This window comes from Mastigoproctus giganteus, chromosome 3 (genome assembly GCF_048544385.1).
Source record: "Mastigoproctus giganteus isolate SK-2022 chromosome 3, ASM4854438v1, whole genome shotgun sequence".
Lineage (NCBI taxonomy): Eukaryota > Metazoa > Arthropoda > Arachnida > Uropygi > Thelyphonidae > Mastigoproctus > Mastigoproctus giganteus.
Window position 1 is genome coordinate 181072164 of NC_143577.1, and position 12854 is coordinate 181085017.

The 12854-nt window shown below is 39.2% G+C and overlaps 1 protein-coding gene across 2 annotated transcripts in view; it reads right to left on the reverse strand.

Annotated features, from left to right (window-relative positions):
• Positions 1–9968: 9968 nt before the first annotated feature.
• The window catches only part of LOC150088447 (kelch domain-containing protein 1-like), a 199673-nt gene continuing 196787 nt past the window's right edge, over positions 9969–12854 (reverse strand). For both annotated transcript variants that reach the window (XM_090369510.1, XM_090369511.1), the window contains exon 10: positions 9969–10299. In XM_090369510.1, coding sequence (XP_090225636.1) covers positions 10167–10299 — 133 coding nt within the window. In that variant the 3' untranslated portion in view covers positions 9969–10166. The remainder of the gene's footprint in view (positions 10300–12854) is intronic.

Genomic DNA, 12854 nt, shown 5'->3' on the forward strand with positions numbered 1-12854 from the left:
AGTAATGTATGGGCGAGAAGAATCAGGGTTGTATGTGGTGTTAATTTTTGTTAGCTATTTAAAAAAAATTACCGTTTGCTGTTTTTTCTTCATTTCATCTCCGACATATTGTGACGTCACGTGACGTTCTCCAGTAACATGCAGGAGAGGGGATAAAGCAGTGTGTGGGAGGTGCCTTCACGTCCCACCACCGCTTTCTTTCTGGTCAAAGTATGGGATTGTACCCATGTTCTGGAGTATAAACCCGCGAAATATAAATAGGAAACACATCCAGATAATAAGCAAATTAACGCAAGTCTTCAATTTCGTGTTTTATATTTATTTCAATGAATTATTTGATTGCCGTGTTGAATACGGGTGAACATTTAACCAATCAGATGACCAGTGTGACTCCTGGGTATGTGGGACAAGCGGATAGGTTTTAAGAGTATGAGTTGCAGGATGGTAAACCCTTTGACTCTTAATTCGTGCTTGCAGCAGTAATTGCCTCAATTGCCTGAAGGCCAGAGGTGCGAACAATGCGTTCCCAGTTGTCTCTCGTAATCTCTCGTTATATGGAAATTTTCTTTGATCTACGGAATCTATTTTAAATATAATTACCAAGGGGAATTCAAAAAATATTGCTAAATAGAAAATTTTGCTATAAAGTAGCTTGTTTTATAGAGGTTCGACTTGTATGTCAAAAAGTTTTGTGGTGCCTTCCTGAATTGCTGCCCGTAAATGACGATTACCTCGCCTACCCACTTGCGGCGGCCCTGGAGAAGGCAGAAGGTGGTAATCAGTGGGTGCTGCTCTTCATGGGCTACTATTATTAGTGGAGTCCCACAGTGTTCAGTCTACTGTTGTTTTGTATATTTATCAATGATATTGATGAAGGTATATCAGGCTTAGTGTCAAAGTTTGCAGATGATACAAAGGTTGACAGGTTGTTAATGACAGTATTGGCAGTGTGCTACTGTAATAGGATCTAGAAAATTTGGGAAGATGGGCTGAGAAGTGGCAACTGAACTTTAACATTGACAAATGCAAAGTACTGCATATGAGTAGAAGTAACCTCAGAGGAATGTACCGTGTGGTACTACACTTAGGGTGGTAGAAAATGAAAAAGACCTGGGAGTAATTGTGCAGTCAGATATGAAGTTTTCTGAACAATGCAGACAGGCTGGAAGAGCAGGTCATGGGGTTTTGTCAATGATATACAGGAATTTTGCTAGCAGGGAAAAGGAGGTTATTATCCCTCTATAAGGCAATGGTCAGGCCCCGCCTTGAGTACCGCGTACAGGTCTGGAGGCCTCATTTTAGGAAGGGTGTATATTTGCTTGAGCATATACAGAGAAGGGCAACAAGATTGATGAGGGGAATGAAGGGGTGTTCTTATCATGAAAGGCTGAAATTCTGCAAATTGCAGCGGCTGGAGACTAGGCACCTGCGAGGTGATCTGATTGAGGTGTACAAGGCCTTGAATGGGTTGAGCATGCTGAATTCTGATGGGATTCTTCCACTTGTTCAGATTACGAACCTAAGGGGGCATAAATTCAAATTGAGGAAAGACAGCTGTAGAATAGATGTGCGGAAATTTGCCTTTAGCCAGTGGGTGGTTAATTGCTGGATCAAACTTCCATCTGTCGCGGAAGTTGATAGGTTAAATGAATTTAAGGAGGAACTGGACGAACATTTAATAGTAATCGTGGCATGTGTGCCGCAATTACTAACCCTTGCAAGTCATTCCAAGTCACTGGGAGGTACAACAACACCGGACCACTTCAGATCCCTGAGTGTTAACTCACAACCTCTGCAGATCACTCCAAACGTCACGTCTCACAACTTCTGTTACCAAGATACACCATATCAAAGGCAGATTGGGAACATTTGAAGCAGCTGCTGACGGAGAAAGCAGAAAACTTTCACCCCAATGAATTCAACCTAGACCGGCATCAGCAAGAGGTAACAAAACTAATCACAGAAGCAGCAGATATAGCCATCAAGAAGAAGAAGATGCCTTCTCTCAAAGCCATTCCTTGGTGGGCACCAGAGCTCACAGATCTCCGGAAAAGGGTAAATAGTGCCTGCAAAGCATTTCAGAGGGCATGTAGATCTTGGCCACAGGCAGAGGTCGATGTACTATGTAAACAGTACTGTGAGGTCAGAAATGAAAGAAAGCCTCATGGGAAAACCTAGTAAATACAGAAGGAAATGTTGACCCCCGGGGAGTGGTGTATCGGGTCACCACAAATGAAATCTCTAGAGGGGAAGTCGTAACGGCAACCAAGACAGCTCAGGGAGCCTATACCAGAACATGGAAATCCTCTATAGACAATATCTTTCTTCTTACAACTGAGCCTCAAACCCAGGAACAAAGAACACTATGTGAGGACAATACTTTATACACAATCACAGCTGTTGAACCTGTCTTCTCACCAATGGAGCTCAGCATAGCGGCATCAAGGATGAAAAATAGAAAGACCTCTGGTATATATCAAATTGAGCTCAAGACAGTGGTAGAAACTATAAGGAACACAATATTGGAACTCTTCAACCGATGACTCTTGGTGGGCCACTTCCTGGCCTCGTGGAAAATGGCACAAATAAAACTCATCTTAAAAAATCCGACGAAACGACAAGGAATGCCAGAGTCGTACAGGCCAATCGCCTTGCTGTCGATCTTCAGCAAGCTCTTCGAACACCTTCTCTACCAGAGAATTGAGAACCACTTCCAAGAATCAAACCTCATGTCACCTAATCAATATGGCTTTAGGAAGGGGCGCTCGGCCGTAGATGTTCTGGAAAATATCATTGAAACAGTGAAAAACTGCAACACCAAAATACTTGCTCCTAATATCGATTTACTTCATAGAAGCCTTTGATTCTCTCTAGTAGCCTGCTGTTCTGGCCAGGCTCCAGAATGCTCATATCACAGTAGACATATCAATGCCTCGAATCTTATCTTGAAAACAGGCGAATCACTGTTACCACTCTATACACCTGTTTCTAGGCCGGTCCACAGGGGCTGCCCTCAAGGTTCTGTCCTGGGGCCGCTCTTGTGGAACCTGGTCCTCGACGAGTTCCTTAATTTGGATATTGCAAATGTTAAAACCGAGGCATATGCGGATGACCTGGTTCTGATGCTGCAGGCTGACAGCCGGGTATGACTGGAGACCATAGCAAACAGGACACTAGAGACTTGCAAAATTGGGCTAGCACAAATCTTCTTACTGTCTCCTCAGATAAAACAAATTCAATACTTTCCAAAGTATTCCTTGACCCTAGAATACCTCTGCAGGTTAAGGTAAACGGGAAAACCATAAAGTTGCTAACAGAAATAAAATACCTCGGAGTGATACTTTACAAAAACCTTAGCTTCACGGCACATCTCTGCTCCCTGAGAACAAAAATAAGAAGATATGCGAGCCTACTGGCCAGAGTCACTAGGAAAGACTGGGGCCCTTGGCATCCTCTATAAGACATTCTTTATCCCAGCACTAGCCTATTCAGCTGGGGCCTGGTACACAAAGGCTAGCACAGCTGTCGCACAGCATGGCTGTCAACTTCTGTCGTGCATTGCTTCAGCCAACCGGAGAGCCACAGTGGTACAAATCACTGTTGACTTCAACAAGGGAGGTGACAAAAACGTCTACCAAACCATCAGGTGATCATTAGCCGCAATAGGTTATGGGAGCCACCGACCCACCAGAGTCCCATTGCTAACTCCACGCTACAAGGCTCTATGCCTCAACTGGGTGAAAGAACATCGCCAATGGACCTTGGATGATTGGAGACAGGTCTTGGGGTCTGATGAGTCCTATTCCAGTTATTTCGAGCAGATGGGAAGGTGTGTATCTGGTGGAAACCACATTAAGCTATGCACCCATCATGTCAACAAGGAAACTGTTCAGGCAGATGTATGGTCGGTAATGGTCTGGGGTGTGTTCAGCTGTCACACATTGTGAACTCTGGTATGTCTAGATGGACACGTAACCTGAGCTGTCCAGGTTACGTGTCCATCCCTGCAGACCATCTGCTTCCCTTCATGGTCATCGTGCACCCACAGATTTTACCATATGGAATGGCTTCCCCGTTCATCGGACACTAACCCTGTGGAAAATGGCACAAATAAAACCAAAATAAAACCATCTTTGGGATGCTGTGGAAAGATCTGTTCGAGCTTTGGATTCTCCACCCAGGAATGCAATGGAATTATGGACAGCAGTGCAGCAAGCATGGTTGGAAATACCTGTGGCATGGTTTCGTGAACTAGACGACTCAATGCCTTGCCGTGTGACTGCCCTTATCTGGGCGAAAGGTGGGTCTACCCATTACTAGGTAGCTATCCCATTATTTCTGTCCACTTAGTGTAAAGTTTGCCTTCGGAGATATGGGGGAAGTCGTAGGCTTCTGTATACAGATTCAAAACTGATGTTCAAAAAGCACTGTGGCGTATAAGATCAAGCTATTTCAGTATACTTTCCCTGGCTGATGCATAAGCAGGAGCAACATAATCTAGTTTGGGCCTGATTAGCACATGATATAAAAGAAGTTGCATGTAATGATCTGTATTGCACACTAGAGCAGATATTGTTCTGAAGAGATTTAATTTCTTTAGACAATTGGTACAATGTATTTAACATGACCCAGAAAGGTAAGCTTTTTATCAAATATGAGAAATTTGATGTTATAACTGAATGGGATTTGGTGAGGACAAAGTCATAAGTCAGGGTCTGGATATTAGGATCACTTCTGACAGAAACAATTGTAGCTTTTTTTTTTTTGTTTGGAGAATTTGTAGCCATTGTCCATTTTTTTTTCAACTAATACTTTGTAATTGTCTTTCTAGTAGTTGTAGATTTTGAAGTGAGATAGCCAATGCTCTTTTCAGTCAGATTTAATTCTGTCACTAAATGTATGCCTAAAACAGTTAAAGCACACCTTTATACTGTCAGTCAGATTTAAATTGTCAGTATAAAGGTGAGCTTTAACTGTGTAAGGTATACAACATTTAGTAACAGAATTAATTCTAACTGAAAAGAGCATGGCGCTAAGGGATAAAAACCTTTGAGGGTCTCCTTCTTCTTGTATGTGTAAGTTTGGAAGAGTGTGTACTTCAAAACCAAAACTGAAATGATCTATTACTTAAGAAGTTCTTGATGAATTTTGCCTTGCAGGCCAAACCTATGAAGATTTGAAAGGTGCCATATTGCTATCCAAAAGGTTTTTTTCAATGTCAAAGCAAATTATAACTAGACTATTTCAAAGAAAAGCATTTTGAATGTTTATTACGGCTTTAAGCAAAAGATCAAGTTGACCTGTTTTTATGAAATTCATACTGATTTTTTTTTGTTCAATAAGTGGTTTGTTGCAAGGGACTGTGTAAGCCATAAGTTAATCATCTTTTCTAGAGTTTTTCCTCGAAAACTTGTAAGAGCGATAGGTTGACAATTTGTTGGGCTAGCCCAAAACAATAGCATGATGCCATCTGTTGGGGTAGAAGTTTTCTAGGAGTGATCTATTGTTTAATTGTAATAACATGATTATCATGGAATAATAGATTCCATCAGGATCTGCAGCATTATTGCTTGACTGAGTAAGAGTGAGTTTTAGTTAGAAAAGTTTTTCAACTAGTACACTGTGAGTGGAACTGAAATGGCCTTAAAAGATATCCCTAAGCTATTGGCAATGTCAGCAGCTCTGCGATTTCCTGTCCATTCCAGCATTGGAGTTGTGATGGCAGTATATTTGTTTTTTTTTTTTTTTTTTTTTTTTTTTTTGATTTGGGAGTTGTTGGCGCATCGGCTTCTGTGGCCATATTGCACCTCCCAAGGTTTTTGCAGTACTTTGATCCAAGCCCGAGGCGGGAATCAAACCCGCGACCTTTGGGTTGCCGGGCAGTATATTTGTCATTGAGTTTCCTAATCTTATTCAAATTGCTGTTATGTTAGTGGATCTGTTAATGGTTGTGATGTACTGAGCCCATGCTTCTTTTTTACTTTTACATCTTATGAAAAGAGCTTTGGCTCTTGCATTCTTATACTGGATTAAACTAGCAGTTGTAGGATGTTTACAAAAGAGCATTCCAGGGTTTTTTTTTTTTTTTTTTCCTTTTCTTTATAGTATTGTAGACTTCATTCCACCAACTCTTAGGGTGATGGCAAATTTTAATGGAAGATTTTGGTATAGTATGTTCAGCAGCTGTTATTATCTGACAAGTCACACAATCATCTGCAGAAGAATCAGTCAAGAGGGCTTGAATATTGTCTTCATCTAGATGGGCTAGTTGTTTACATTCTAACCAATTGGCTCTGTTGAATTTCCAAGTTCTTATTTCATTTTACAGGGACAATTTGGTAACAATGTACATTGTTAACATTTTCTCTCTCACTGAGCTGGATTTTGTGGGTAGGTAAATGTTTGTCATAACTCTTCTTAAGAGGAGAGTTAAGTTTTGTTTGCCCAGCAGTTTTCAATTAATTGCCCTCTACTGATCAAATGACTTGACTAAATATTTCCTTGACTAAATCATTACTCTATAAAGGTGAATGTTTGATTAGGTTAAAAATATAATGAAACAAGTGTTATTGTTATACCAAAGATGACTTGAGCTGTTACTGCCCCTAAGAGGTATCGGTATGTATGGAAGACAAGACTTAATTGCTATTGCTTCCCTTCTGTGCTGAAGTAGAGGAATTTCTATTATTTCAAATAATGTATACTTTTATTGCAAAAGACATGAGGTGTAAATTTAGTTTCCTGTAAACAACAGGGTTTTATTACTCAGGAGATCATATATAGGTTGTTACAAAGACCATGACAGTTCCATTGAATCAGAGTGGACATTATTTAGATTTGTTTGAGGTTTCTTTTTGTTTCCAGGAAGTTTGTTTGTGGGGGTCAGATTTTTTTTGGCTTGGCAGTGTATTTTGAAAATGGGAGTCCTCATAATCTTCCTTATTGGCAATATCTATATGATCGGTAGCATGTTTCTTCTTATCAACTGTTCTAGTGTTCTTTACTTGATCCACTGACTGTGAAGGGAATGGATACCTGGAGGAATTGTTATCAGGGTATTTATATAGCTCATGTGGCATTTTGAGAAATAAGAGGACATGTGCATAAGTAATGTCTCTTAATTTTTTGCTTTCAAATGTGGCACCATAGATCATTTCGTGTGTCACTGAGTGGTCACTTCTAGTTTCTCCACTAAGTATGGTGAAACTAAAGGTCTCTGGTTTTGCCATACTGGGGGTACCATGATCGGTCTCATGAGTGCAGCACATGGATAGTTCAAAATGGTGGATGTTACAGATATACACAAGTGAAGGAGAGGTTTTTCTTTCATGCATAGCCTACCCTGAAAAGAAGATACAGTCTATGGAGTGGCATCAAAATTCACTGCATAAGATGTTCAAAAGATAGCCTTCTGTCAGTAAAGTCATGCCGACAGTGTTTTGGGACAAAGATGAGGTTTTGCTTGTGGAATTCTTGGAATGTGGCACACAATCGACTCAGATTGACATGTGGAAACATTGAAAGCCCACATCTGTAGAGTTTGACTGGACAAAAACCATAATGAGGTTCTTCTTCTCCATAACAATGCACAATCCCACACCAGTCAGTGTACGATGGAGGACATTGCAAAACTGGGGCGTACTGTTCTTCCTCACCCCTCTCATAGCCCAGATCTTGCACCTTCTGACTATCACCTCTTCAACCCACTGAAGAATGCACTCTGTGAAACCTATTCTGCAGAGGATGACCAGCTCAAGCACAGTGTTCGTGAGAGCAAGAGCAAGGACTTTTACAGGATTAAATACAGTCTGATGCGCATAGAAAATGGTGACTTTGTGGAAAAATAACAGTATGCTTATTGATATAAAAGGCATAGTTCTAGGAATTAAATTTTCTGAGGAAAAAAATAGGAGGCATTACTCTTGTACTTTGTTCCGATGATGTGAAGAGTGATTTTACCCAATCAGATAAAGATATACTTGAAACAGTAATGTTTGTTTATACTGTTGTTTTGCATTTCAATTGGATTATTGTGGGAAATTGCTTTTTTGCTTCTTGAGATGATGTCTTATTCTCACCTTGTATTTTATTCAGATTTTTCATTATTCACATTCTTTTGAAATAGTGTAGTGATTGCCTTGACAACCAAATCATTTTAATATTTACACAGTGCAATCTGTGAGTATGTTCTTTGGACCCACACGTGGCAACTCTTCTGCAGACTGTGTGTCCAAATTTTGGCATTTGAAACACCTGACTTGTTTTTAGGAATGTAAGGTCTTGCTTGACAATTAGAATAACTACCCCTAACTGTTAATGGTAAGTTTGGTGTATTGAAAGTAAGAATGATGATACAGGTAGGTGTAAGTGTACTATCTTTCTTGATAACCATCCCTTTTGCCAGTATGACATTTTGATTCACTTGGTCCTGGGTGATTTCTTCTTCCCTGACATTCAGGTTCCATTCCCTTCATATCCCTTCTGTAATTACCCATTTTTGATGTATTTAAAGAGGTGTGCAGGATTCTCTGTGGTATGCCAATCTGTGCTTGCTACCTGGGAGTCTAAAATGCATAGCTCTGTAGATCATTGAGACATGCAAGCCCCACTACCACAAAAAGGAAAAGATACCATCAGTGTGCTCTACTTCTCTCTCTATCTCATTAAATAATGACAGTCAAACAGTTGGCTGGACTACTGCATGTAATAGTATGAATGAATATTATTATTATTATTTTTTTTGGCATATGCAGAAAAAGTCCTCTTTCTTGTATCACTTAGCTGTTCTAATACTAAACTGCAGTTTAGCAAGCACTGTGAGACTATTAGTTAGTGGAGTTTGTTGAGGACAACAAAGGGGGTTCTCTTACAAAGAAAGGAGCTTCAGTTTTGGAGATTGCAACATTTGGAAACTAGGCACCTGCAAAGTGATCTTATTAAGGTGTTTAAGGCTTTGGCTAGACATGTGGAAGTTTGCATTTAGCCAGTGGGACAAACTTCTGTCTGTTGTTTTAGAAATGGATAGTCTGAATAAATTCACGGCAGAACTAGACAAACTATTGGAGGGGATGTGGGAAGGTTTTTTTTTTTTGTTTTTTGCTGATGCTATTTGGTTTCTTGAATCATTTGCCAATACTAAAATTAAAATAATAAATACATAATTTCATACAACCAAGTAAAATTCCACAAATGTCACCAAATATGTTTTTCAGTTGTACTTCTAATGGGCATTTTCAGTGTAACATTCAACCATTCTAAAATTCTGACACTGAACTGTTTATCAACTACTGGAAGTGGTATATGACCAGCTTATATACTTGTAATTGCTAAAGGTTCACACTAATCAATAACATTAAAAGAGAGAAATGTACATTTTTTATCATGGATTACAAATATTAAACAGCAGATATCTCAAGAAAAGGATATTCTCTCCTTAATTGTAATAAAGAACATATCGCGAATTTTAACAGAGCGTGTATACAAAATTTGTACATTATGTGACTAGAAATGGCAACAAAAACAAAACTTAGCAATCTGTTATTATGAGCAAGAAACTGATGATTGGTATCTTTCTCATATTGACTAAATTAATCTGGTAATCATCTGTTAATAAATGTTTACTGTTTTAGAGCTAAAGAATTGCAAAAATTGTGTGGTAAATATATAACTTTTAAATTAACCAGACTGTATCAGGATTTTTTCTGGAAAATCTGTTTAAATGTAAATTCCTTAACCAGAATAGGCATGATTAATTAGCATTAGTTGAGGCATATGATGCAAGAAAGTAAGCTTATGCAGCATCAGCCAAAAAAAAAAAAAAAAAAAACAAACTCCCATTTCACCCATCCATTCACTCCAAATGCTTGTCCAGCAGAACTGAAAATTATATATATACTAAATAGAATTTAAAATATTCCATAGAATGTTGTTAAATGAATATTTACAGCTCATTAAAAAACAAAACAAAAAAAAAAAAACTGCTTTATTCAGTATAATAAATATACAGTTAGCATAATGGTAATGAAAAAGACATGGCACATATTACATTAATAATAAATATTCATTTATAAATCTCTACTTCAGTAATACGCGTTTGGTTCTTATGCACATTCATATGCATATATTATGTTTGAGTTATAAAACTAACTAATTAAAACAATATCTAATCAGGATCCATCAAGACTTGTTGGTCCACTGCTGCTTAATTTGAGATTTAGAATGAGTTGCACATTATGTGGAAGCAAGCTGTAATATGGTTTCAAGACAGCTGCATTACTTACAGCAACATCAACACAGAGCCTAATAATTATAAAAAAAAGCAAAGATGATTTCTAAATATAAAAAGAATATTTATTTATGTATATGAAACTTATCTTATTCAGGAAATGCTCTATTAATTTGTATCATAATATATGTAGTAAACATAAACTTGAAGCCAGTTTTATTTCATTTACCACAATCAATAAAATTAGAATTAAGAAAATATTGCAATGAAATGTCCCAGATTTTAACAGTGAGGATTAAGAAATGTACACTTAAAGATACAGCAGTATGCTTCTTCTCAAAGGGAGACTATACTGCTATTTAATTATAATGTCTACCACTCCTCATCTGACTGTTATGGAGATTTTGGTCCCTTTTTTTCTTTACCTGGCAATATAAATGTGCCAAGTGCTGTGAATTTTCAGTTTATGGCTATAATATGCTTCAGGCATACAAATGTTACAATGTCAAGGAGAGAGAGAGCCATTAATCCCTTGAGTATTTTTTACCAGGATTACATTTTTCTTTTAAATAATGTATAATATTTAGAAAAAAACTCTTCTCCCCCCACATTTAAACACACTGGTGGAGTTGGCAGGCAAATCAGAATAATTTTTCAGATGAATCTGTAAATCAGTGAGTTTGTTACTTGTCTATTACGTGTGCACTGTGCTGCCACTTTATTAGGTACACCCCTGCTGTGCACACAAATGGTCTGTCCCACAACATTTCAAGTCACATGACCAGTTGTGGATATAAATGCAGCAGAACAACATTTCTAGTATCAGTTAAGCATACAAACTGTAGCAAAGATGGGGAAAAGGAGTGATCTAACGGATTTTGAACGTGGCATGGTAGTAAGTGCAAGACATGCTGGACAAAGCATCTCTGAAACTGCAGTTCTCTTGAACTTTTCATGCACCACAGTTTCAAGGGTGTATCAAGAATGGTGCAACGAACAGAAAACATCCCTCAACGGCACTCCTGTGGAAGAAAATCGCTTGTTGATGAGAGAGGTCAGAGGAGGATGGCTAGAATTGTGCAAGCAAACAGACAGGCCACAATGTCGCACATCACGTCAGAATACAACCTTAGTGCACAGAACAAAATATCTTAATGGACCACTACTCGCACTTTGTCGTGAATGGGCTACAACAGCCGACGGCCACATTGCTTATCTTTGTTATCAATGAAGAACAAGAGAGCACGCCTCCTTTGGGCACAGCAACACCAGCACTGGACTATCGAGGATTGGAAAATAGTTGCTTGGTCTGACAAGTCAAAGTTCCTGATCCATTATGTTAATAGAAGGCTTAGGATTTGGCAAAAACAACATGAATCCATGGACTTATCATGTCTGACAACTAGGCCTGACGTAATCGAGTGGTTGTTTGTTTGTTTTTTGGTTTTAAGGAGCATTAGCAACTAAGGCCATATTGCTCCGGGATATGCGGTGGTCATTCCTCGACCTTTCCGCATACTCCGTATTTGGTGGTGACGGGCTCGAACCCCGGTCTAATCAAGAAGCATGTGCTACGCACTGCTGCTCCTTCCCACCTGGCTACGGAGGCGCCCAGTAATCGAGTGGTCAGGAGCTAGAGTGCATAGCACACGTTCCTTGAGTGGACCAGGGTTCAAGCCAGTGACTACTAAATATGATAAATATTTGTGTTGACGATTTATTGTAAACTCTATTGACTTGGTTGTCGTACCAGAATATAAACAGAATTTTTTATTTTATTTTATTTTTTTTACTGTGCAAGGTGGTGGGGGCAGTGTTATGGTGTAGAAAATGTTTTCTTAGCACACATTGGGTCCATTGATACCCACAAATTCAGGTCTGAATGCCACATTGTACCTAAACATCGTTTCTCACCAAGTGCATCCGTTTCATGTTGACAGTTTATCCTCAGTCAGATGGTTACTTCCAGCAGGATAATGCGCCAGTGCACAAAGCCCAAATCACTATGGAATGGTTCCAGGAAAACGACAATGACTTTTCTTTGCTGCAGTGGCCCACTCAGTCCCCGATTCTCAATCCTATTGAACATCTTTGGGATGAGCTGGAAAGGGCTGTTCGCTGCAGGCCTACACCTCCGTCGAATTTCAAGGAACTGCCTGACAGACTTATGTCTGCATGATACTCCATTCCTGCACGTTTTCAGCTTCTTGTTCAATCCATGGCTAGATGAATTCAGGCTGTTTTGAAGGCTAAAGGAGGCTCAACATGCTGCTAGGTAGGTGTAACTAATAAAGTGGCAGCACAGTGTATATTTCTATATTAATTAGCTTTCTTTATTAACGTGTTAGAGATGTTATATACAAAGGGTACTAGGAAAGTTTTGCAATATGACGCAACAATGAATCACAGGAAGCTGCTTGTTGCTGCATGTTGAGACATGTTCATACGTGCATAGTAGCCGCCGCGCCAAGTCGATGGGCTCGGTTATTCATTAGTAGTGAGAGTGTAAAGTGCTTGCGATGGCATCGTGGTCACGAAATGAGATAAGGACAGTTTGCGGTATAATTTCGTGCGTGGTTTAACCATAGACCAGTGCTTAGAAGAAATGACTCTTGCACTAGATGATGAT